At 39.0% G+C, this 24,044-nt stretch overlaps 1 protein-coding gene across 6 annotated transcripts in view; it reads right to left on the minus strand.

Annotated features, from left to right (window-relative positions):
* Positions 1–24,044, minus strand: part of LOC127430767 (DENN domain-containing protein 1A-like) — a 25,009-nt gene continuing 965 nt past the window's right edge. Inside the window, exons 2-24 of one of the 6 annotated variants that reach the window (XM_051680811.1) lie at positions 21,337–21,401; positions 19,368–19,405; positions 18,623–18,672; positions 18,292–18,411; positions 17,606–17,675; positions 17,365–17,445; positions 15,538–15,591; positions 15,191–15,301; positions 14,742–14,842; positions 14,584–14,629; positions 14,316–14,417; positions 14,025–14,150; positions 13,687–13,788; positions 13,247–13,334; positions 13,064–13,101; positions 10,693–10,764; positions 10,513–10,569; positions 10,289–10,405; positions 9,882–9,968; positions 8,215–8,285; positions 7,467–7,595; positions 6,007–6,289; positions 1–4,741 (exon numbers count right to left, since the gene is read on the minus strand). In XM_051680811.1, the coding sequence (XP_051536771.1) occupies positions 3,755–4,741; positions 6,007–6,289; positions 7,467–7,595; positions 8,215–8,285; positions 9,882–9,968; positions 10,289–10,405; positions 10,513–10,569; positions 10,693–10,764; positions 13,064–13,101; positions 13,247–13,334; positions 13,687–13,788; positions 14,025–14,150; positions 14,316–14,417; positions 14,584–14,629; positions 14,742–14,842; positions 15,191–15,301; positions 15,538–15,591; positions 17,365–17,445; positions 17,606–17,675; positions 18,292–18,411; positions 18,623–18,672; positions 19,368–19,405; positions 21,337–21,401 (2,995 nt within the window). In that variant the 3' untranslated portion in view covers positions 1–3,754. Of the gene's footprint in view, positions 4,742–6,006; positions 6,290–7,466; positions 7,596–8,214; positions 8,286–9,881; positions 9,969–10,288; positions 10,406–10,512; positions 10,570–10,692; positions 10,765–13,063; positions 13,102–13,246; positions 13,335–13,686; positions 13,789–14,024; positions 14,151–14,315; positions 14,418–14,583; positions 14,630–14,741; positions 14,843–15,190; positions 15,302–15,537; positions 15,592–17,364; positions 17,446–17,605; positions 17,676–18,291; positions 18,412–18,622; positions 18,673–19,367; positions 19,412–21,336; positions 21,402–24,044 lie in introns of all 6 variants that reach the window. The other 5 variants (XM_051680810.1, XM_051680809.1, XM_051680812.1 and 2 more) reach the window with 5 other exon arrangements.

Genomic DNA, 24,044 nt, shown 5'->3' on the forward strand with positions numbered 1-24,044 from the left:
TATAATGTTCTCTTTAATTATGACATACACAAAACCATAACATCCATATAATAAAAAAAAAAAAGTGCAGGATGATTTAAAAACAGAATGAGTTCACATTAGGAAACACTCCAAGAGAAATAGATATGATACACATCAGAAATGTATTCATGTTTTGATAATTCAATTTGAGTCATCACAGCCTTCACTCTCCACTGTCTCATTCCAAGCTAAGTTTAGGTTTGGGTTATCCTTCAAAAGAAAAGAAAATACTGAAACTGATGCATGCATTAAAACATTTGTAAGCATAATTGGAATACTTAGCAAAATACTGACGATGAAAAAAAGCAAGATTGCCTTTTGTTTAGTTTTAACCATATAATTTACACTGAATATGTCCATTAAATTCAAATTTCACTGCTTCAAGGGAGGTGGAGCATTCTGATGTTTCCTGTAGTTTCCTTCCATTTAAGGCATTGTAAACTAAATTATATTATGCAAACTATACGGATCCTAGCAGCCATAAAGGACTGCACAATCCTTTAATTAAAATAATTCCTATTTGGCTCCAACATAAGTTCACTGCTCACAGCCAGAAATGACAATATTTGACATTCCATTATCTCTGCCATCATTTCTATGGTCAGTTAGACTATCAAACAGAAGCCGCAAGTGCTGCTGCCCAGCAGCAGTACACACATTGCTTACTAAAAACAATGGATGTCAGAATTCAAACTTTGTTTCGGACTAGTTTATGATAACTAGTTTAAGATAAGCTTTGCTTGAATGCATTTCTTAAAGAATTTTAAATTACGGCCAAACTCTATCAGCATCCTTCGGAAGGAGTGCTGTAAGAGTAATTTGATGTAAATAACTGCATGTTTTGTGTTACAAGTAAGCTCATGGCAATCCAGTGCAGTACCACTCAGTGTATTCTACATAACCTCAAAACTACATAAAGTCACATACTTCACCAATCTGTATTAGCTTCCATTTCCACTGAGCTCGTTTTGAAATTTCAGTGTGATTTATCAAAAACTGTGTTGCAGTGTTTGCTGTACAAACTTGGCAACCCATGTTAAATGTAGAAATTTTCTTAAAACATTTTAAGACATGAAATACAAACATTAACCAAAGTGTCTTGAAATCAAAACACTGAAAGAACAGAAATGCAGAGAAAGAAAAAAAAAAAATTTCACCACAAACAGCTCTCAGCTGTCATACTCACACATGCAAACTCTTATTTAAGGCCAAATCTGACATGAGAAATAAATGGATAAACTAATGGAACATAATGTGAATGTCTATAACAGCTCTACAGGGTAGATGCATATGTTGAAGAACACTTTAATAACACAAATAACATTATTTCATATCTTTAAATACACTGATAAAACCAGAGAAGAAGAGACACCAATTCAATCCCTGATGTTCCCTGACATGGACAAAACCAATGAGTTTCTTTTGGGTTTGAGCATTTGGTTGTACACAGTTCATTTTGTTTTTTTCCTCCATGTCAAGATTCACACAAACAGTGTTCTTCTAATTGAAAGTCTCAGACAAAAGTATAGAAAAACATGGCATGAAACAAGGTCTTCTGATACAGATTGTGTCTAGTGCTGAACTAAAAAAAGAAACAGGCACAGTCTTTGACAAGAAAACCAGCTGCTAGTGTAAGGATAAATTTTAACATGCTGTTTAGCCACATACATGTTTTAAAAGCGCAAAAACAGCTCTTTTAGAATAAATACTCATAACGCAGTGTGCATGGCAGTAGCAGATCATTGACTGGATGATTGATTGGATAGTTCTAAGAAGAATGGAGGATGATTAGTCGCTTTATGAAAGCTATAAGTCTCTAATGTGATGCTCAGAATAAAAGGAGACTAACAACTTTAACATCTAATCAAAGCAACAGAACCCTGATCATGAAGAACCACTTTAATACGTTTAGGCCGACACACAGGTAAGCAGAACCAGAGGTAAAGCCTGTACCAATGTGGGCTTTCACCAAATGTTTATATATATATAAAAAAAAAAATGTAAAAAAAAAAACACAAAACAAATGCACTCTAGTTTATCTAACTTGATGACACATTTTGTAATGATTTCATTTAGTCAAGTGCTTATGCATCACATTGATAAGATGCATCAAATGTGTGTGGTATTTTTGACTACTAAAATGTGCATCCAGACCACTAGGGGGCAGTGTTGCATTCAAAAGGGCTGTTAAAGGAATGTTCCAGGTTCAATATAAGTTAAGCACAATCGACAGCATTTGTGGCATAATGTTGATTAACACAAAAAAAATAACTTTATCTTTTTTCTTTTTAAAGGCATAAATAGCAGTTGCAGTAAGGTGCTTTCAATGGAAGGCATTGGAGCCAGTCCATAAACGTTACAATACATTACAGTACTCACTATTTCAAAAGTATAGCCACAAGACATGAACATTATATGTGTTAACATGAATTTAGGGTGATACAATCAGGGATATGCTGCATTTACCAGATTATCGGGTTTACAGGTGTTACATCGTTATGACAACGAAGTTGTAATATTCGACATAACTTTAATCAGATAAAGGTTAGCAAGCAATTTTATCACACTCAAATCATGTTAACATGGATAACATTTACGTCTTGAGGCAATACTTTTGAAACAATGTGTATTTTAATGTTTATGGACTGGCCCCATTCACTTCTATTGTAATTGCCATTGTAAGAGTGTAACAAAATTTTTTAAACAAGAGATGATTCCAATATTTTTGTGGAAATCAAAATTATGCCAAAAATCCTGCTGATTGAGCTTAACTTTTATTGAACCTAAAACTTTCTTTCAACTCTGACATGTTCGCTCTTGCTAAATTCAGATTAGCATACTGCCATACTACTACCATTTCTGCCTTATCAATATACTAAAGAAATAATAAAAGTAGTATGGTAGCACACTATTCCAAACATAGCATACATCACACACTATGCTGTATGCAACAAGTAGTATATACTGTAAAATGTACTGTAGTATGCGGTATGTAATGTAGTACAAACTATTAAGTACGCAACAGGTACTACAGTCAGACTTTGTAGTACGCAATGTGTACTTTGCAGTGCAGAATGTAGTATGCTCAACAAGTAGTGTGCAATGTCCAGTATGCCATCTATTAAGCAGGGAAAAGCAATATTTGTAGCCAAGTATGTTATGTAATGACAATTTAACAATCTTTATAGTCTTAATTTTAGCATTAAACCACAAGTCTGCACAAGACTGAAAGCTAGAGTAGGATTATCTGAATAAATGTGTGTAGGGCTAAAAACAATCAAAGCTTCTAATTAAATCAGTACTGATTGTTAAGTGGATTGGCAGTTAATGCCATTACAGCGACAATGTCAGTCTAATTGCAATGGTCTCTCGGATGTGGGCCAATATTGTACTGTGTCTGTAGTACTGTATCTAAAGTCTGTTCCTTATCTGTACATTAAAATACAGTGTAATTCTGTTAACTATGGGATTTTCAGGGTTAAACTTGGTGCTACTGGTGCAACATGGTTCATTCAGTTGTGATGGGAAATGCATTGTTAGCAACAGTGTGCATTAGGCCAACAAGAGTGTAAGCTAGGCGTGAGAAAAGCACAACACTCTGGGAAGAAACGTCCGACAGTACTTTCAGGCCACTAGGGGGTGCAATCTTAAATACCCACTGGCACTAAATTTGTTGCCCATTTGCAGTCCTTTACTGGTTGGTAGCAGCAGTTGAGGAAAAACATAGGCGAGACTAGTCAAAAGTCTCCCATCTCCTCCGCAAGTCCTCCACCTTCTTTTTGGGGGGCGTGGCCATAACTGTTGGTGTAGTTGCTATGGTAAGAAGGTCACTGAATGGATCATGGGATGTGTCTATGGGGACTTGCGCAGGTTGGGCGGGAGTAGGTGGCGCAGGCGATTCTAAGAGGCTTGAAAGAGAGCCACTACTACTGGAGGACGGAGGGACATGTCCCATTGGCCACGATCCTCCCGTTGGGGCCACACCCATGGCAGATGACTGACCAAATACTGAAAAGGGGCGGGGAGGGGTGGAGAAAAAGGTGGGACCCTGGGGAGGCATGTAGGCTGGGACAAAAGGATTGCTTGGGACAATGGGACTATAGTGCCTTTGAGGTGGGTATTGGGGTAGTTGGTTGAAGGGGTTGAGTGACACTTGAGGTGGAAATGAGGGCAAGGTTGAGGGGTGGGGACGAGGAGGTAAGGGAGGTTTAGATGTGTTAGATGTGGGTGGGGTGGTCTCATTTTCGGTTGCTCCGCACAGAGGGTCCAACAAGCTGAGCAAATCGAGTCCCTGACCCTCGTTTTGCTCGCTAGGCTTCAGTAAGTTCGCCTGTGACTGCACTTGTGAGTGTGGAGACATGTTCAGTGCCTGTCGGAACTCTTGCCCACCGGCGGTCACTCCCTCATTTTCACTGGCACGCAGCAGGGTCACAGCCGGTGCCAACACCGCACCCGGTTCGGGTGTTTTCCGACCCTGAGGGCGAGGAATTGTGATACAGGCCCCGTCCACCTTCTCTGTGGGAATTGAGCTCTCTCTGCTAGATGGACAAAGCTCTGGGGTTTCAAGGGGTGGCACAGAGAGAGGTCTCTCCCAGGACGGGGACTCGCGGCCAATCAGCGTGAAAGGATCCTCCCTTTGGGTCCATAGCTTGCTGTATGGATTGGTGGTTTTAAGACCGGGCAGAGTCCGTGTGAACTCGGCAGAACCAAGATCCATCTGCTGGAGAACATACAACCAGAACAGGTGTTTAGACACATAGAAGCTTAAGGCCAAAGTATCCTTAGGTTTTTAAGTTCCTTTCTGCGTGCTGGTATTTGTTACGCACAGTGCGCGCAATGCAAATTTACTGTACTGAGTATCACAAAGCAGTGATAGTGTGTATGCGTTGAACGTGTTCATCTGGGCTTGCGTTCAAAAGATTGTACTTTGAAAGACTGCTCAACTGGGTTCAGGACTGAAAGGAAAGCAGAAAAAACAAAGTATACCCAAACCTTGAGTGCACAGTGCAGCTAGATACAGTTGCCACTTTTTTCTGAGAGCTTAATCCCATTCTGTTTACACACAATTCAATTATTGAAAGGCAACCACATTCAACAACCAAATTCACTCCTTAAAAATTCAGGAAATGACAACAGAATTTTTGTTAAATTCACATTGTGTAATTTGTGTGAGTGAATCAGAAATGGAGCTGCAGTATATTTTTTCACTCATTTGCAATTTTTTATACTCTCTCTGAAACCTAGTTGTGGTTCACTCTGAAACCAGTGGTCTAGGCACAAAGACTAGGTATACTTAGTTTTTCTGTGTACTGTTCTGTCTCGTGCTCAGGATTTTGAAGTAAATTCTTTTTATAGCGAGCCGGACATGATACTGACGCACTCGATGTATGCGCACTACGAATGCTTCGTGATCCGCTTTTAGCACAGTCAATAGCCAGTGCATGTGCCAATCGCAAAAACGCAGGCTGTCCACTTGTTAAAAAAAAACTAAAAACGAGGTTGCACACAGTTCCCTCCTACTGTGCTGATGAAATCTGCATTGGGTGCACTGTGTGGCAGATGTACCTGCACGCAGAAAACCAAAGTATATTTTGGCATTAACCCATGCATCACGGTCCATAGAGGACATGTAGTTTAAAAGCAGCAGTTTACAGAGTAAATCAAAAAACCACAGCACCTGTCTATGGTGGTTTATTAAAAATTATTGGACATGAACATGACTTTGGTTGCTAAATACTTTAGTCAAAAATAGCTAAAAACCAAACGTGTCAAACTGCTGGCATCCACGTTACTTGTTTACAGCTGTGAAATGCCAAGATGTTGATAAGCTTATGCCATGGTCATGTTATGGTCGTACATATACAGAACAAACATTTAGGAGATTTTCCGCAATATAAATGAAGTTATTACTCACAAAATCTTGTGTCATCATTATGATCATATACATACTGCAACCACATCCTTACTTTAGTAGGGTTGTCTAACCTGGTAGTTGAAAATGGCATGTTGTGGGTCTGTTCGAAGCTCCTCCAAACTCCGTGCCGAACCGAGTGATGTGTGTGTGCTGTGAGAGAAGTTTGCTGTATTTGTGGTGTCTGTACTCTCCGGCTCTCCCTTCTGACTACAGAAACCATCCTCCAACAGGCTTAGGTCAGAGAATTTGTCTAGCACAGGGCTGGACGGAGCCGTGTTACCCTGGAAGCGCTCCCCAACCTCTTCACCTTCTTCCACAAGTTCAGCCTCTTTAAGAGACCTGTATGGCTGGGGCCTAAATCACATGTACACATACGCCAAAAAAACACATATGCATGAGCACACAACATCCACACCACAAATACACACAAACAAGCACAACATATGCACAAACAAGTACAGACACACAGTATAATTTTCATGTTAGATGAGGAGCTGTTGAAATGGGCAGCTATGATTAACATAATTGCAAAGACATAAGTTTAAGAATAAAATCTAGACATGCAAAAAAAATTAAGCCAGTACTAAAGACAAATCCAGAAGGCTGTGGCATGAAAAAATTGCATGGCATACAGTAACCCCAAAAAGCTGCTTAAAAATGTCTAAATATCAGTACATTAGATAACAAAATATCAAACCAGGTGATATCTGCTTACAAATGATGCTAGACCATGTCTCAGAACTAACTTTACTTTTCTGAGCTGTTTTTGCTATTACTTTTAACCAACTGGCCCCAATTTTATTTGTAATGATCTATGTAGTTTACCTCAAGTTCACACAGGTGTTTTAGAACAGTAACCACAAGTGTACTTCATTACATTAACCACATTTACATTTATCCATTTAGCAGATGCTTTAATTAAACTTTGACTTACAAATGAGGATTGCAAAAACAAAAGCAATTCACCAGGGAGAGAAAGTGCTGCCACATTCTGCATCATTTGAAGAGGTTTAATTTTGCATACAGGAAGACCAACTAGAAATACATTGCAGTAGTCCAGTCTAGAGATGACAACAGCATGGACAAGGAGTTGTGCAACACGCTCAGAGAGAAAGGGTCTGATCTTGATCTAATCTTACTAATGTTGTACAGGACAAATATGTTTATTCAGAACAGAAGGGGGCCGAGTAATGAACCCTGGGTTACCCCACTGATAGCTGATACAGGACTACAGACACATTCCACTGAATTTGACTGAGAAAGTGTTAAATGTCTTTTTCTTTTTGTCCTATTGTTTTGTCATTTAAATCCTAAAAGAAATTTTTTGTGAGATTATATTCCTAGAAATGTTTGCTTGTTCTGTCTTTCTTTAGACTGACATTTTGTTAGATATTTTGTCATCTTATACAATGACATTCATACATTAAGTGAGGCTTAAGTGTCCAAATACTTTTTGGGGCCACTGTAAAATGGCCATCATATACTCTTTTTAACACTAATGGACGTTAGAGGCAAATCAGCGAACAGAGACCATTCGAAAGGAGCAGAGAGCAGGAAGTGTTCAGGAAAAGCAGCGATGGAGTCGTCGTCTTGAGACAGCTCATCACCCGAAGAGTCCTCGCACAGAAACACTGTATAGTGACGGGTTGGACGCATGTAACTACAGTATCAACACACCGGCATACGGATACACAAATGCAAAGCAACAACATAAATAGCACAACAAACACAAATTCACATAGACACAGAGCCAAGTACCAGGTGTACCCACACACACAGACACACATAACAAAAAAGACCACATCCCAGTTTGAGAAAGAGAACACAGAGGAGAAGAAGAGAAGAAAAGAGTAAGTGAAACATGCAATCACACAATCAACACTACAACATTACTGTGCTGATTTGTTATTGATTTAGATATAGGCAGATAATCAGTTTGACTGATATATTTCTTATTGATATTAATATTTTCTTCTAATTTCTAAATATTTGGTTCTTTAATATCGAGACTACCGATAAATGCCAACATTTGATGGGACTCTAAACAATACCACCCAAAACAAAACTATAAATAATCGACCCTGCAAATCAAATATTACGCTTAAACATACAGTAAAACGTCTTAAAAGTCATAAAAAATAAACAATATTGGTCCATCTCAAATTGGATTGATAGAGAAAAGCAAAGATCAATGCCTATGGTGTGTTATAATGATATTGCGATTGCATTTGTGTGTATACAAGAGCATGTGTGAGAGAGGTTGAATCTTTAAGTCTTACTGTTCAGGGCTTCCCTCAATGGCAATATTACTGCGTGGTCTCTTCGCCACAAGAGGTCGAGGAGGTCGGGCCTGGAGACACACAAAAATACATTCTAAGGTCTTAAACTTTTAAGAGTTTTGGGTTTGTTAAATCCCTGTAAAGGTCACTGTAGTCATTGTTAATTCAGAGGTAAACTGCTCCTCTTAAGTAGCAGAGGTCAGAGTCAATGACCTGTAGACTGTAAACAAGAATGCATTATCAAATAAGAGCTATACAGTGGTCTTAGCACAAACCTGTTAGCATGTGTTAAAATAGCTGTCCCAAACCTCAAAGTTCTGCACTATTGTACGTCAGTTTGTAGTGTAAGTAGTGCAAGTAGTATGTTTACACTGAACATGCAACAAAAAGAAGTGCACTACAAGTACCCAGATGATAAACTTTTTTATTGTTGGACACTTCATCGATCAGCACTTGCGGTTTTCAGTCCATAGGGGAAGGGGCGGAGTTACCTGGCTACGTTGCTAGTCTGAAAAAACAATTGTAAATAATGAAGAATGAAGCAACGAGCCAAACTTCAGTGAAGACGACACCGTACAAATGTAAGTTGAATGATTTACCATCACCGCACACTGTGTGAATATGTACGTTGTTTGAGATACAAGTGTTGAACTGCAGTTGGCTAATGCGCTAAAGCTAGCAGCAACACATCATATGTGTTTGAAACGTCACTTCCGTCAGCTCTTAAACGGTGAATGCTTCCATGTAGTAAAAAAGAATACGTGTTCCTTGCCACAGTCGCCTTCAGCTTGCTCACAGGGGATCTAAATACAATTATTATTTAATTTTTACACAATGATCACTCTAAGACTTTATAGATATTACAGTTTCATTTTCTGTTAAAGCATGATTTTCTGTAAAGCTGCTTTGAAACGATGTGTGTTGTGAAAAGCACTATACAAATAAAAATGACTTGACTTGTTCCATTTGGGATGATACTACAGTTTGAAAATTCATACACTACATGGCTAAGTGTATAGTGTATATTGTATGTGCGCAGTGTATAGTGCATCATTTAGGACACAGCTATACATCCTTTAAACCATCCTAAAACCCCTGAGGTTTCCGTATTGATTCAGCTCATGGTTTCTGTGTGGTCCTGTATGGCGTCAGTATAAACAAACAAACTTTAAGCTTTAAACCTTCCACACTACAAGTTAGCAGGTTTAGAGGTTTACTAGTTATTTGGAACCACAGCTGACTTGAAGAGTGAAAATAGGCAATAACAGAAGCTTTAAAAAAAACAGCATGCATGATTTCAGTGTGTAATGACAATTTTGAATTATACAAACTATATGTTTATAGCACTATGTTGAGCGCAGTTTCTCTTTCTTTGTTTTTCACTCCTCAACTAGTTCTTTAGACCCAGAAGAACTTCAAATCAGAAGAAAAAGCTTTTACAGTAGGAAGGTAAGTGCACACAAACACGCACATTCATGCGTGTGAACGAGCGTTTCTCTGTAGAGTAAAAATTTAAGTTAGATCCACACACACACACACACACGTTCAGTGTGACTGCATGCTGTCAGAACCCATGAATACATACACACTGCAGTGCAGCGGCCAGGTCAGAGAGTTCAGGGTGGAAGGTCAAAGGTCAGAGGGTGAGAGTGATGCACTGTACTCACTGGTCGTGTGTTGCGCTGCAGTTTTGAGGGATGGAGGGGAGGGGGACGTTGTGGCTGAGGGGGCCGTGGGGGGGGCTCTCGCTCAGTCTGCTCCAAACACAGACACACATACACACATACACACATACACTGTCTGTAAAATAATGGTTTGATGGGACACTCTCTCATTTTCACACTTTATAAAAATCCCTTGACACTCCAACACACACTCGATGGAATGAACCCTAATTCACAGCTCCATGTCAACACACAATTGAACACACATCCTAAAGCAACGCATAAACTACATTTACATTATATTTACTGTATGTTCTTAGCAGAAACTTTCATAAGAATGTGAGTGTACATAAGAATACAGTACACTGCATGTGACAATGACCTCAACAGTTATAAACTCCCACACCCACCTGTCCAAAGTGGACAGTGATTGGCCGTCTCTGGTCCCAGGTGAGGGAGTCCCTGCTGTGCGTGGAGGGAAAATGGGCGGAGCCAGGCTCTTCTGAATAGCCATTCTCAGCAAGCTCCTGCAAGTTCAAAAATGTGAACAGAACTCCATGTGAATTTATTGCCAAAAAAAAAAGAAAGAAAAAAAAAAAAGAAAAAGAATTGCCATTTTGTGGGTGTTGGGCACCTTTTGTTTAAGTCGACTTTTCACTTCTTTGATGCCCATCTTGGCATGGTCTTTAGCCTGTTGAGGAAACACAGAACTATTGCTCATGGTACCATCAAGAACATCTACGCAGCAGAATCTGAATGATATATTGATTAAAGCTTTAATAAATAACAAGCGTTTACACAGGAATATACATACAAATTTGTAAACAATCTTCATTGCAGGATTTGCCTTTGTCTTGACCGTGTTTAAGATAGCCCCGCTTCCTTTCTGTAAGAGAAAAGTTGTGTTAGATGTTAACTCGAGTTAGCTGCATTGAAAAAAATAAAGGGTAACACTTTCTATGAATCTCATATATATATATATATACAGTATATTAGTACAAATATATATATATTAGATTTCCAACAAGTGCTGTCATGCAAAAGCATAGTTTAATTACCACCAACAGGGTGTAATTTAAAGATCCTGTGAAATCAAAAACGTTTTGCTGCTGTTCATCTATATCTATTAACTCTAAGGTCATCTATTTGCTAGTGTACTTCTAAACATTGACAACATTTGTTTTCATAAGATACAAGCATTTAAAATCTGCAGTCTCTCTCTTCTACCAATACGAATCAAACATTTTTATGACTCATTCTACACTTCAGACTTTCATCAAACTTTCTGTCTAACCAAATTATTTTTTGAATGAAAACGTACCCTACCCTTACAACGTCTGGCTGTGTTCTAACTGGTGCTGATCAAGCTTTCGCAAGGCATTTTGAAGGGAGCAAAATCCATGAAATAGGGTCATTCTGAACAGATTTTCCAATAAGAATCGCTTAAAGTGAATTCTGACTGTCGGTTATCACCTTTCATCTCTCAGAAGGTCTCAGAGTGGAGGGTAATTGTCTTCAAAGGAAATCATTTATAGGGGTGATCGTTTCTGAACAGGATGTGCCAACACTGGAGCTAGATGCGAGGACAAGTGGCTGGAGTTTATATATATATATATATATATATATATATATATATATATATATATATATATATATATATATATATATTTTTTTTTTTTTTTTTTTTTTTTTTTGTGCAGCCGGAGGTTTCCTGGAATGTACAGTTCTAGTTAGTGTTCTCTAATTATTATGCTTGGTGTACTGTGATTTATAACATGGATATATTATTTTTTATTCCTTTGTTTTTCATTCATCTGTATTGCACAGCGGCTCCCGCCTCGTCGTAAACAAAGACCGCGATTTACTGTGTGCGTTTGTGGGCAGGTTATGTAATAATGTTGTCACAGTTAGATTCAATTAGGTTCGGTTTTCAAATATTTGGAAAAGCTGGCCGCTATTGAGATTACTTCTCAAGTTTCCCCTGTAAGAGTGCTCTAGCTTGATCAGCATGATGGAAAGGAGTGTGTGTCAGTGTGTGTCTACAAACTAAAACCTATTGGCTTTTTTTAAAAATGGACCGAGTCGTTAGAAAATACGTCAAAACAGTAACTCCAAACACGCTCATCAAGGCACTTCAGGGCGACTTTAACTGGAACACAGGTAATAATCCTTTTGAATATATATAATAAAACATAAAATAAAATATTTCAATATTTAAAATATATGCACAAATATTAGAGTTAATTGAATGAAGGCCAGTATAGAATCAGTTTGATTTTGGGGGGTGTTTTGTATACATAGTGACAAAGATTTGGCTACCATTGGAATCAAAATGCATATTTTTTCTTGAATAAGTGCTTTTCTTAATGTCTCAAATTTACATTAAATGTGTGTTCCTTTGTTTTCTGTGCATTTGTATATAACTTTCATTTTACAAGCTTGACATGTTGTAATGTCTTATAACCACTTAAAATATCTTGTGGATGTTTATAAGACATTGCTTTTGTCACTTTACTTAAAGCATACCTAATATATGTAATACTGTACATATAATACATTATAACTTCTGTACAAAAAAAAAACATGTTGGTCATGCTATAATGCATTTAACTATGAATATGTCAGTATTGTAATGTATTATAACTGTAGTTACAATTATTTATGAGAAGCTCAAAATTATTTGTCTTTACAATGAATTATAAATATGGCCTTCACAGAAAGTGTTACCAAATAGAAACATATACAAATTCATGCAAAAAAGGAATCAGGAACATTATTTCCCTATAAAGAACAAGCAAACAGTACAGTATGTAGTGCCAGTGCTAGAGATGAGTGTGTATTCCGAGGCCACTGTAACACTGTGTGATAATCACATCTTCTCAATAATAATCAGAGATTTTGACTTAACCAGTCGTGACCATCAACAACATTGTGTCAAGACATTTTGACAGACGCAAAGAGAAATGTATTTTGTCCAAAATCCTCATTCAAATTCTTTAAACATTGTATGTTCCGTATGGCAGTATTTTGCTTTCAATGAGCACAGAAAAAGTACTTGAAACATGACATGCTGTGCAAGCCTGTGGCTTGTCGCATTGATAAGTTGATTTATTTGTTTCTTTACGTTGGCATAGCAAAGATCATTTTTTTGAACACACACAAAAAAGATCAATCAAAAAATTCACCTTCACTGTGAATAGCCACTGATATGTCTTATCACTTCCTGAAACACAAATGTTAAAGAAACAACAAAATGTAAAAAAAAAAAAAAAAAAACAATGAATTGATGAGTTTTACATTAAACATACAGACAAAATCATAAAGCTTTCACTTAAAGTGTAGTAATACTGTGTGTGCATCTTTTTCACCTGCATATTCTCCCATATTGATCTCCTCCTCAAACTGATCACTGAACCCTTCACCAGCATTCAACAACTCCAGACGTCCATCTATAAACTACAAACAAGATTCATTCCCTTCCGATCAAGAATGAGTCAGGTTACAGAATGGGCTTATTTGGGCTGTTCATTTACAGTCAAAATGCTTTGCAAATGGGTTTGACCAAATCATCAAAAAGGACTCAAAAGAATGACTTGTTTGTGAATCCGAACATACTCAAAAACAGTGATCTGTTTGCAGGCCACAAAGCTATCATGTGCATTGTCATTTCTCTTACAAAAAAAATTAGATATTCACTTACTTGAAATACGCTTTATCTTTTAAAGGATGAATTGCCCATTAACATCAACTAATAGAAGAATATGCTTAGCATTCAGATCTGTACTACATCCATATGTGCGTATTATACCTGTTTAAAGAACTGTAGTTGGATGGCGTTCTGTAGAAACTGTCTCATTGTGCTGGATCTGTGTGTGATAAAGGCTTCCTCACTGAAGGTGATTGGCTCCTCCTGAACATATAGACACAAAGGAGATAACAAACATATAGTTTAATATGTACTGTATACATACACTTACATATTTAGAGTGACGCATGGAGTGCTATACTCCACTAGAGGGTGCTAACTCACAGCTGGAATACCTCACAAAAAAGCTCAGAGCCAACATTAAAAAAACCTTTAAGATACAGCTTGAAAATCACTCAGACCAACAAGCATACCAATACCTTCAACTATTTCTCTCTCACCGGTTCAATGTGTAGCGCATCCCTATAACTGCCAAACAGAGCCGCCTGTGCTTTCAGAAACGCTCTGGCCACCCCGTCCCCTGTTGTCGAGGAAACTTTCCGTAAACGGTTCTTTAAAGACGAAACCTGCGGCAAACAAAACACCACTTACTTGACTGTGTACCTGACATCACTTACTTAGGTGATGTGTTTCTTAAGAACGAGATCAAAATATATTTTTTAACTAAATGAAGTCTTTGTGGAGATCTGAGCATTGCTCATATGTTACTCATAACGTGTCTGTGTACTCACTACATCATTGGGAAGGCTTTGCAGGTCATCAAACGGCGTTTCAAGAGTGTTGGTGTCCACATTGAGAAGTACCACATCATCTAAAGCCATACCTCGCACCTTCTGTTATAGCAAAACACACACAAAAACCAGGTATGCTGAAAACAAACTGTAACTCTGAGCTAAAACTACAACCAATTACTCCATCGTACAGGAACACTGTGATTGAAATATTAACATGTAGCACAGAAATGTATATGTAAGAAAGGTCATAGAAAGCATCTGTCACCTCCATAAGACTGGTATGCACTCCGATGAGGTACGGCATTGGAGCACTGACAAAGAGAGAAACATGTTACACAATGGGTATAGCCATTACAGGAGTCAATCAATTCAATCAGGTGCTATGTGTATATCATAATTACCATGTGCAGTGTGCGTACTTACCAGCAGTAGTCTATTAAGTGCTGTGGCAGCACTGGAATGTAAACATGCTGCCAGTACATGGGATACAACATAGCCGCCGCTCCATGAACGCATGCAGTTAACTTGAGAGAGAGAGAGAAATGAGCAAAACAACTACATGAAGATTAACAACTAAACATGTATAAATAAATTCAGACAGAACTGATGTATGTTTATCCATTTACTTTCAGCTAGGATTGTGGATAGAGAATTACAATAGATACAAGGTGAGAACAGCCTGTGTAATTGCATTCAGTATGTGTGACTGTGCTCATTAAATGAATTCAACACTAAATGTTTTCTTTTCTCAAGGTGGATCTAAGATAATGGAATCTACTTCTTAAATATGATCAGACAGAAGGGATAAAGAATCTCCCAAAGGAAGGAGTAGACAGAGGAGGGAGAGAGACAGGGAGAGAGGTGCTGCTCACAGTGCTGAGCTTGCTGCAACTGATGAGGACTCGTCTTTCGTACAGCATGCTCGCATAAACATGGAGCATGTTATTCACGTCCACTGCTACAAAATACTCTGTCAGATTTCTCTGCAAAATAACACAATAATCACCAGTCAGAGTGTTCAAGGGATCAGCATGATTGTCAAAGTTTAATATGTATGAAGCCAACTATATCCTGTGTATTACAAACTGCATTAAACTGTTATAAACCATATTAACATCCAAATGTTACTACTTTTTCATGTGGTTGGGAATTTGTAGATTTGGAATTTGGAATGGTTCACTTTAACTAACAGGGTCAAAGATAAAAAGGTTACACCTACATTTTCAGGTATACTGGGTAAATCTCTTGGATCAGGCACTGTGAAAAACAAATGCTAGAAACACAGAGAAAGAGAGAGTCAAATATGTTTTTGGCTGCAAAAAAACGTATACTACACACTGATTTTATTATTAGAAGTAGACCGATAAATCAGCTTTACCGATTAATCGGTGCCGATAGTTGCTTATTGGAACTTTCGTTATCAGCAAAATATTTGTCAATAGTTGCCGATAGTTCGTTTTTTATTATTATGATTCTACAGTTACAACGCCATGGTTGTACAGTCTTACTGCGGACCCTAGAGGTGAAATAAAAACAATGACTTCGTGGGGATTTGCTGTATCTAAATCTTTTATCATTGACAATATTCATATATACTTTTTATCCTCAATTCAACTGATATTTTTTTATTTGATTGGCTAAATCAAATGTTCTAAAATTACGCAAGGGCAAGCAAAGAAAATGTGACAATATAGAAACATGTCTCATTAGCTCATTGTGTTTATTACTTCATATCTTATGAATAATTAAACAAAACCTCATTTAGTGAAATATATTTCAAAATAAGAGTCCAGAAACAAGTAAGTGTATTTCTGGCTTGTGCAAAGTTAAAAGTCCTGCTTTATGCAACAAAGCATATTTTGTTCTGGTTATTATTGGGATTTTTTGTATTATTATTTTTTTAGACTATGTCTGTGCTCATCATAGTAAGGAAAGACTAAGATTTTTTTTTTTTACATTTTATAAACTGATTTTAAATGGTTAGTTCCCCCAAAATGAAAATTCTCTCATTATTTGCACACTATCATGATATCTCAGGTGTGTATGACTTTTGAAGAAAAATAGAAAAATATCTCAGCGGTTAAAGTCTTCTACGATCACTTTTGGTGCGAAAAAATACCAATATTTAAGTACTTTTTAACAATAATCCAACGCTTCCAGTAAGCTTCACAAGAGGGTGGAGTTTACGCGGTCTCTCGTGTTACGTATTTGCGTTGCTATGTTATGGACGTAATCTCGCAGTCTCCTCTCGGTTGAGACATCGATGTTTAGCACACAAACGCACTATAGTGAATAAAGAAACAGATAAATACAGACACCAAGTTTCTGTACAGCGTTCCTCACTTGCATTTGTACATACGTGTATTATATATATATATATATATATATATATATATATACACATACAAATTCCTTGTATGTGTAGCATACTTGGCAATAAAGCACATTCTGATTCTAATTGTAAACAGCACTGCTCTTCCATGTGTGTCGCACATGCCTCAGTTCTTGCGTGTTTCGCGTGCCAACGTGACTATGTCATATGCGCCTTCCGCTGCTGACCTAAAGTGTTGATTTAGAGTTAAAAAAGTACTTTTTTGCACCAAAAGCGATTGTGTCGCTTTAGAAGACATTAATTTAACAGCTTGTGTCGTATGGATGACGTTTATACTGACTATCAGTTCTTTTTGGAGCTTCAAAAGTCGGATCACCATCCACTTCTATTTTAAGGACCTACTGAGCTACGGTATTTTTCTAATTTTTTTCAAATGTGTTCTGGTGAAGAAAGAAAGTTATATACACCTGAGCTATCATGAGGGTGAGTAAATGATGAGACAATTTTAATTTTGGGGTGAACTATCCCTTAAAAAAATAAATAAAAAAAAATAAAAAATAAAATAATCAGCCGATTAATTGGTTTTCTGCCTTTTCAAACACCTTAGTTATCGGTATCAGCAAAATCCACTATCGGTCGGCCTCTTGTTAATATGAATGTTTTGCTTGCCATAAATGTCATGCACTGTATGTGAGGTTGAATGTATTCTATTACCACACTCAAATGCACAGGCACTCCAGGATCAGGTATGTTCAACCCATGTAGAGACTCTAATAACTCTCTCCACTGACTGTCCTGTAACACACATGCAAAAACATACATTACACACATAACACACGCACACGTAATTTAAAACAGCAAGTCCTGAGCATGCATGTTTCACTGTATTGGATGATATATCACTTGTGTATATGTGTGCACATGTGTGTTTTGCTGTCATATGTCCACTCCTGACCTGTCCTTTGGTTGTGTAGTCTGCCAGGATATTCAGCAACTTGTAAAAGACCTCAAACCAGGGCAGATAGCTGAACAAAGACAGATTAGAAAGGCAGAACACAAAAGCTTAATCTGAGACACAAACGGAGATGCAAGCGCTTTGCCAAAGCATGGCCAATGCGTGGTCCCATTGTACATAGATTACGTGCGGTCTAGCGTTGCTCTGGCAGTTACAAACCTTGGAACACAAGGGGGCGAAAGAGTTTTTTAGCTGCCACGACACCGGATGTGGTGGAGTCAACATGTTGACAGTTGAGGAGTGTGCTTTTGTATTTGCTAAAAAGACGACTGAAAAATATGTTTGTATAATCTAACTTGTTCGGCAAGACTCTCCTCAAATTGCTGCTCCGCCATGACAGTTTTTTGAAAAAATAAAATCTGCTGTAGTGCCCACTGCGGCAATGCTGAGAACACAGTGTGTACTTGCATTAGGTTATGAATTGCGCTCTGACACATTTCACAATGCAACAATGCTTAAAATCGAGCTTGCGTAGCAAGATGCGTCTGCGTTCACGTAACTTACGTAGAGTATGTTTGGGCCTTAAATTGTAAAACGTTTAAAAAAAAAAAAAAAGGTTTTAACCTGGGATACTTTCAACCTGTAGTTTCTCAGAGCTAATAAATGTTGGACACACAGTATTTTACCTGAGGATACAGTGGCAGCTGTGAGCTCCCGATGAGAGCCTACAGAAACCAAAGCGCTGTTTGCTCTCGATATCCGTTAGAACAAACGTGAAGTTCTGCCCCACCTGAGCCACTGCCATACTGAAAGACAAGACAGGGTTAGAGTCAGTAAAGCACACCGGATGGTGTTGCAGTACAGTGATATTGTGTGGTGGGCTCTGCAGGGGAGGGTGTAAACATGGCATTCCTCAATAACTAAACAGAGTAAAGAACCGTAGTGAATAACATTCTAAACTTTGATATGGAGCAAAAACCTAGAGTTTAAAACAAAGCCAATGTGTTTCTCTCTTACCTGTCCACACTGAAGGGGAAACAAAACTTTGGGATAGTCTGTACTGTTTCCTGAAAACAAATTGACAGAGGTAGAATTCATACCTTGACAGACAGTTATTGACTTAATGTACACAAAAGACCACCATGTACAGATGAGGCTACATCTACTCTGTGTGTTACGTGTAACTGTCGCTCTGGTGCCCCTCCATATGGACTACAGTCACAGGGGGGAGTACAGGTGAGCCTGTGTGTGTTTTTCTCCCCTGATCTGTGTCAGGATGTGGGAATTAACTCTGGAACAATAGCATGAGGGGAGGCGGCCCAGATTACAGAGATTCGCCGCTGGGTAACGACACCCAGATCGTCCTCTGGGACCAATGGGCCATACAATCAGGGTGAGAGGGGAGTAAAGCTGCATCTGTGCATGTGCTGAGTGTGTGAGACTGTAAAGAACAGGTGTGTGTAGTTAACAGCAATGCACATCTGCTCCTGATACACACACACACACACACAATCAAACAGTAAAAAAATAAAATGTCTTTAAAATTCTTGTCTTTGTAAGTTAAAATCTCTTGAGCAATTTAGGTTTTAAATTTAAAGCTTGATGCTTCACAAAGAATCAAACACACTCTCTAGAGGTTTAACTCCATCTGTCAGAACAGGTGCTCACTGCATTATCACTCAGATGAACAACAATTATAAGATCTCCAGCCCAACATCCCAAGAGAGCCAGAGAGTGAGAGAGCAAATAATGAAATACAAACCTGGTCAGTGTATGTATCAGGGAAACTCCTTCGCACCTCTGGTCCTTAAAATAATGCAAAAATCATATTATTAAGATTCAACAGTCAAGCACACAGACAGATAAAACCAAATCTCTGGCAGCATCACCCAACGGACAAACCATACTGAGGGTTCAGATTACGTATACTGACGCAACAGTCTGTGCATATGAAACCCGGTCGGGTCTGAAAGGGTTTCCTCTGATTTCAGTGGGATATGTGACAGAATGGGTGTGTGCATATGTCACAGGGGGACTCGTCTCAGGAGATCAAACCTAAGATGCTTTGCTTCTGCTGCCCTCATCAAACCATACCGTCACTAGGCAACAGTTGCCTAGTGCCTGGATTGAGTGAGTCGTCGTCTCAGCAGTGTATTTTCATACAGCTAGTCCAAAATACTAGCAGGGGCACATTAAAGGAATAGTTCAACCAAAATTTAAAATTAAAAAGTTTACTCACCTTCAGGACACATAACAGATCAGAAACAGATAAATATTTATGTAATTTTTTACTATAAATCTCATTCTTCTTCTTTATTTATTTTTTTAAATTTTTTTTATTTGCATTCTTTGTGCATATTGCCACCTACTGGTCAAGGCTGGTCAAAGGTGGAGATTTATAGTAAAAAAAATAAATTAAAAAAAAGGACTTAAATATTGATCTGTTTCTCACCCACACCTATCCTATCGCTTCTGAAGACTTGGATTAAACCAATGGAGTCGTATGGATTACTTTTATGCTGCTTTTATGTGCTTTTTGGAGCTTCAAAGTTCTGGCCACCATTCACTTGAATTGTATGGACCTACAGAGCTGAGATATTCTTCTAAAAATCTTTGCTGGTGTTCTGCAGAAGAATGAAAGTCATACACAACTGGGATGGAATGTGGGAGACTTTTCATTTATGGGTTATTATGGGAATATGTAATTATTCCTTTAACGCACGGGCTTTCATGGGCCGTCCGCCACCCTATTCTCTCCTGTCGATGTTCACTGAAAGAGTGCATCTTAACACGTTCAGTGGGAGATGCTGATATACACACAGAAATGGTCCTCAACAGTAAAAGCTGTCCGTGTTGTGCATGTTCATAGAACAAAAGTCCTGCAATGAAAATTAATTATGACTGAGGCTAACATTCTGCCTAACATCAACATGTGATCCACGGAGGAAAGATCTTGTTGACTTGCTAATAAATATCCCAAACAAAACCCTTGAAGCACTCATCGTAGTAGCCTGGTACCTCATAAACATGACTTTGTTTCCTGGGAAACTGATGAAAGTCTTTGCACCCTGACACCTGAAAATTGTGTATAATCCAGTCAATCAGATTGCATCTTGTGGTTTTAAGAAAGCTTAAATTTTTGTCTGTAATATGCATCAGGATGTCCGTGGGTGGTCTGTCTGAGACTGAGACTAGGTGAAAACAGATTAGGACCTGTACAAGGATCTGACTAGTTTAAACTGCACTCAGTAGCTCAGGTATGTTCATTTTATTGCTTGAACTCACATACACACACACACTCCCAGCACCCTGAATCACTCAGCCTTTGGCTACATTCTTCTAGTGCAAGTCATATTATATCAGACAAACCAGGAAATGATGCAGGATTCACACATTAGTTCACTTAGATGATTTTTAGTCTTGAAGATCCACTCATCACAAGGATTACAGCTGAAATCACTTCAGGCTAATGCCCACTTATAAACTCATCACATATGTTCCCTATGTGACAACAACAAGAAACTTACAGCTACATTGTCTGATCCTACAACCTGCTCCTTCCCAACTAAATACTGAGAAAAAAAAATATTTCCACTTTAAATGGATGTCAGGTATGCAGCAGTGGATTACCGTTTAAGGAAGTGTGCGTGGGTGGGCAGCATGAGTATTATTATAAGTATTTGCATTGTATTACAGACACATTAGCCTACTGTGAAAATGAGAGGACTCACCAGAGCCAGCCGTCCCAGAATGCACCACTTCCATGTACACCTCAAAGGTTGACCCAGGGCTCTCCCTGAAATATAAAGAACAGAGGGTCAGAGGTCAAATATGAGAGCACACTCTAAAGGAGCCTTCACACATGGCACATTCTTGCATTACGTCTGCGTTACTTTTTAAATCACTGGTCTATACATTGCTCAGATAGACATCTCTGGTCGTTGTATCTCATCTCTATGACTACATCTAAGATGGCGCCTTGGTACGGAGCTCTCCAGTTCTTTTGTTCTTCTTGTTTGTTTGTCCTGTGTTTAGTAATTTTTTCCAACCAATTTTACCAGAGACAAGCTGCTGAATATATTTGGCAACACATGCCAGACAATCTTTTACTGGTTTTTGATTATTTGGATGTTCTGTTGGACATTTTAGTCAGAGGAGTTTTCAGCTAACGACCCTGCATCAGTGTGGAGAGGCCTAAAAGTCTTTACCAACAACAAGACACCATCCCCCAGCACTGTAGAGAATCAACAACTGGCTAGCAACCTGAATGTGTTTTACTGTAGATTTGAAAAGCCCAGTCACAAACCCCATACACATTTCCACCTTCACAGCACACAAACATTTATACCTCCTGCCACCACCCTCCTCCCCTCTCCTGCTACTCAACATGCACTTAAGATCTGTGAAGATGATGTGTGCCAGGCCTTCCGGAAACAGAAGACAAGAAAACCACAGGGCCCAGATGGTGTTTCACCCACTTGTCTAAAATCCTGTGCTGACCAGCTGGCCCCCATCATCACACAGATCTTCAACAGATCACTGGAACAGTGTGAAGTTCCTTGCTGCTTCAAACGCTCCACAATCATCCCCATCCCAAAGAAACCCAAGATCAAAGGACTTATTGACTACAGACCCTTTCTGACAGAAAGGCAGCATTTAGTGAGAATGGGGAAATTCAACTCCAGCACATGTACAATCAGCACTAGTGCCCCCCAGTGATGTGTGCTCTCCCCACTTCTCTTCTCCCTCTACACAAATGTCTGCACTGCCAAGGACCCCTCTGTTAAGATCCTGAAGTTCGCAGATGACACTACAGTCATCGGCCTCATCCAAGAGGACGATGAGTCTACATACAGAAAGGGAGGTTGAACATCTGGCGCAGTCAAAACAACCTAGAGCTGAACATGCTTAAAACAGTGGAGATGATAGTGGACTTTAGATGGAACACCACAGCATTAACCCTGCATTAATCAGCAGTTAGATAAATACTCAAACCAGCCCATCTGGCACCAATAATCACGCCACGGTCCAAATCACTAAGATCAAATTTTTTTCCCCATTCTGATGGTTGATGTGAACATTAACTGAAGCTCCTGACCCATATTTGCATGATTTCATGCACTGCACTGCTGACACACGATGGCTGATTAGATAATCGCATTGATGATTGTTGGTGCCAGACGGGCTGGTTTGAGTATTTCATTAACTGCTGATCTCCTGGGATTTTCACACACAACAGTCTCTAGAATTTACTCAGAATGGTGCATCCAGTCAGGGTGAGTTCTGTGGACGTAAATGCCTTGTTGATGAGAGAGGTCAACAAAGAATGGCCAGACTGGTTCGAACTGACAAAGTCTATGGGAACTCAAATAACCACTCTGAACAATTCTGGTGAGAAGAAAAGCATCTCAGAATGCTATTCTGAGATGCGAGTTGGCACTATTTTGGTGGCACGAGAGGGACCTACACAATATTAGGCAGGTGGTTTTAATGTTGTGGCTGATTGGTGTATATCACCCATGTGAAAAACTAACTGCCCCTTTAAACTTAATAGCTGTTTGTGTAAGGATGTGTAAGGTCCTGCCACAGCATCTCAATCAGGTTCAAATCAGGACTTTGACTAGGCCACTCCAAAACTTTTATTTTGCTTCTTTTGAGCCATTCAGAGGTGGACATATACCTATGCTTTGAATCATTGTCTTGATTTGCACCAGATGTAACGGGACCCCTGTCTTCCAAACAGTTCCACTTTCGACTCAGAACATTCTCCCAAAAGGTCTGAGGATCATCAAGGTGTGTTTTGGCAAAATTCAGATAAGCCTTAATGTTCTTCTGGGTTAGCAGTGATATTTGCCTTGCCACTCTTCCATGGATGCCATTTTTGGCCAGTGTCTTTCTGATAGCGGAGTCATGAACAGTGATCTTTATTGATGCGAGAGAGACCTGCAGTTCCTTCAATGTCGTCCTTGGCTTTTTTGTGACTTCCTGGATATGTTGTTGCTGTGCTCTTTGGTGGAATTTTGGAAGGTCGGCCACTTCTGGGAAGATTCTCTACTGTGCCAAGTTTTCTCCATTTGAAGATAATGGCTTTCACTGTGGTTCTTTGGAGTCCCAGAGCCTTTGAAATAGCTTTGTAACCCCCCGCACCCCCACCCTCTTTTTCCTCATCATATATACAGCTCTGGAATCGGGCAGATTCGTCTTTGTGAAGAACGCATGAATCAAGCCACGTACAAGGTTATCCTGGAAGAAAACTTGCTTCCTTCTGCTCTGGCAATGTTCCCCAACTCTGAGGATTGGTTTTTCCAGCAGGACAATGCTCCATGCCACACAGCCAGGGCAATCAAGGTGTGGATAGAGGACCACTGGATCAAGACCCTGTCATGGCCTGCCCAATCTCCAGACCTGAACCCCACTGAAAACCTCTGGAATGTGATCA

The sequence above is a fragment of the Myxocyprinus asiaticus genome, chromosome 40, assembly GCF_019703515.2.
Source record: "Myxocyprinus asiaticus isolate MX2 ecotype Aquarium Trade chromosome 40, UBuf_Myxa_2, whole genome shotgun sequence".
Lineage (NCBI taxonomy): Eukaryota > Metazoa > Chordata > Actinopteri > Cypriniformes > Catostomidae > Myxocyprinus > Myxocyprinus asiaticus.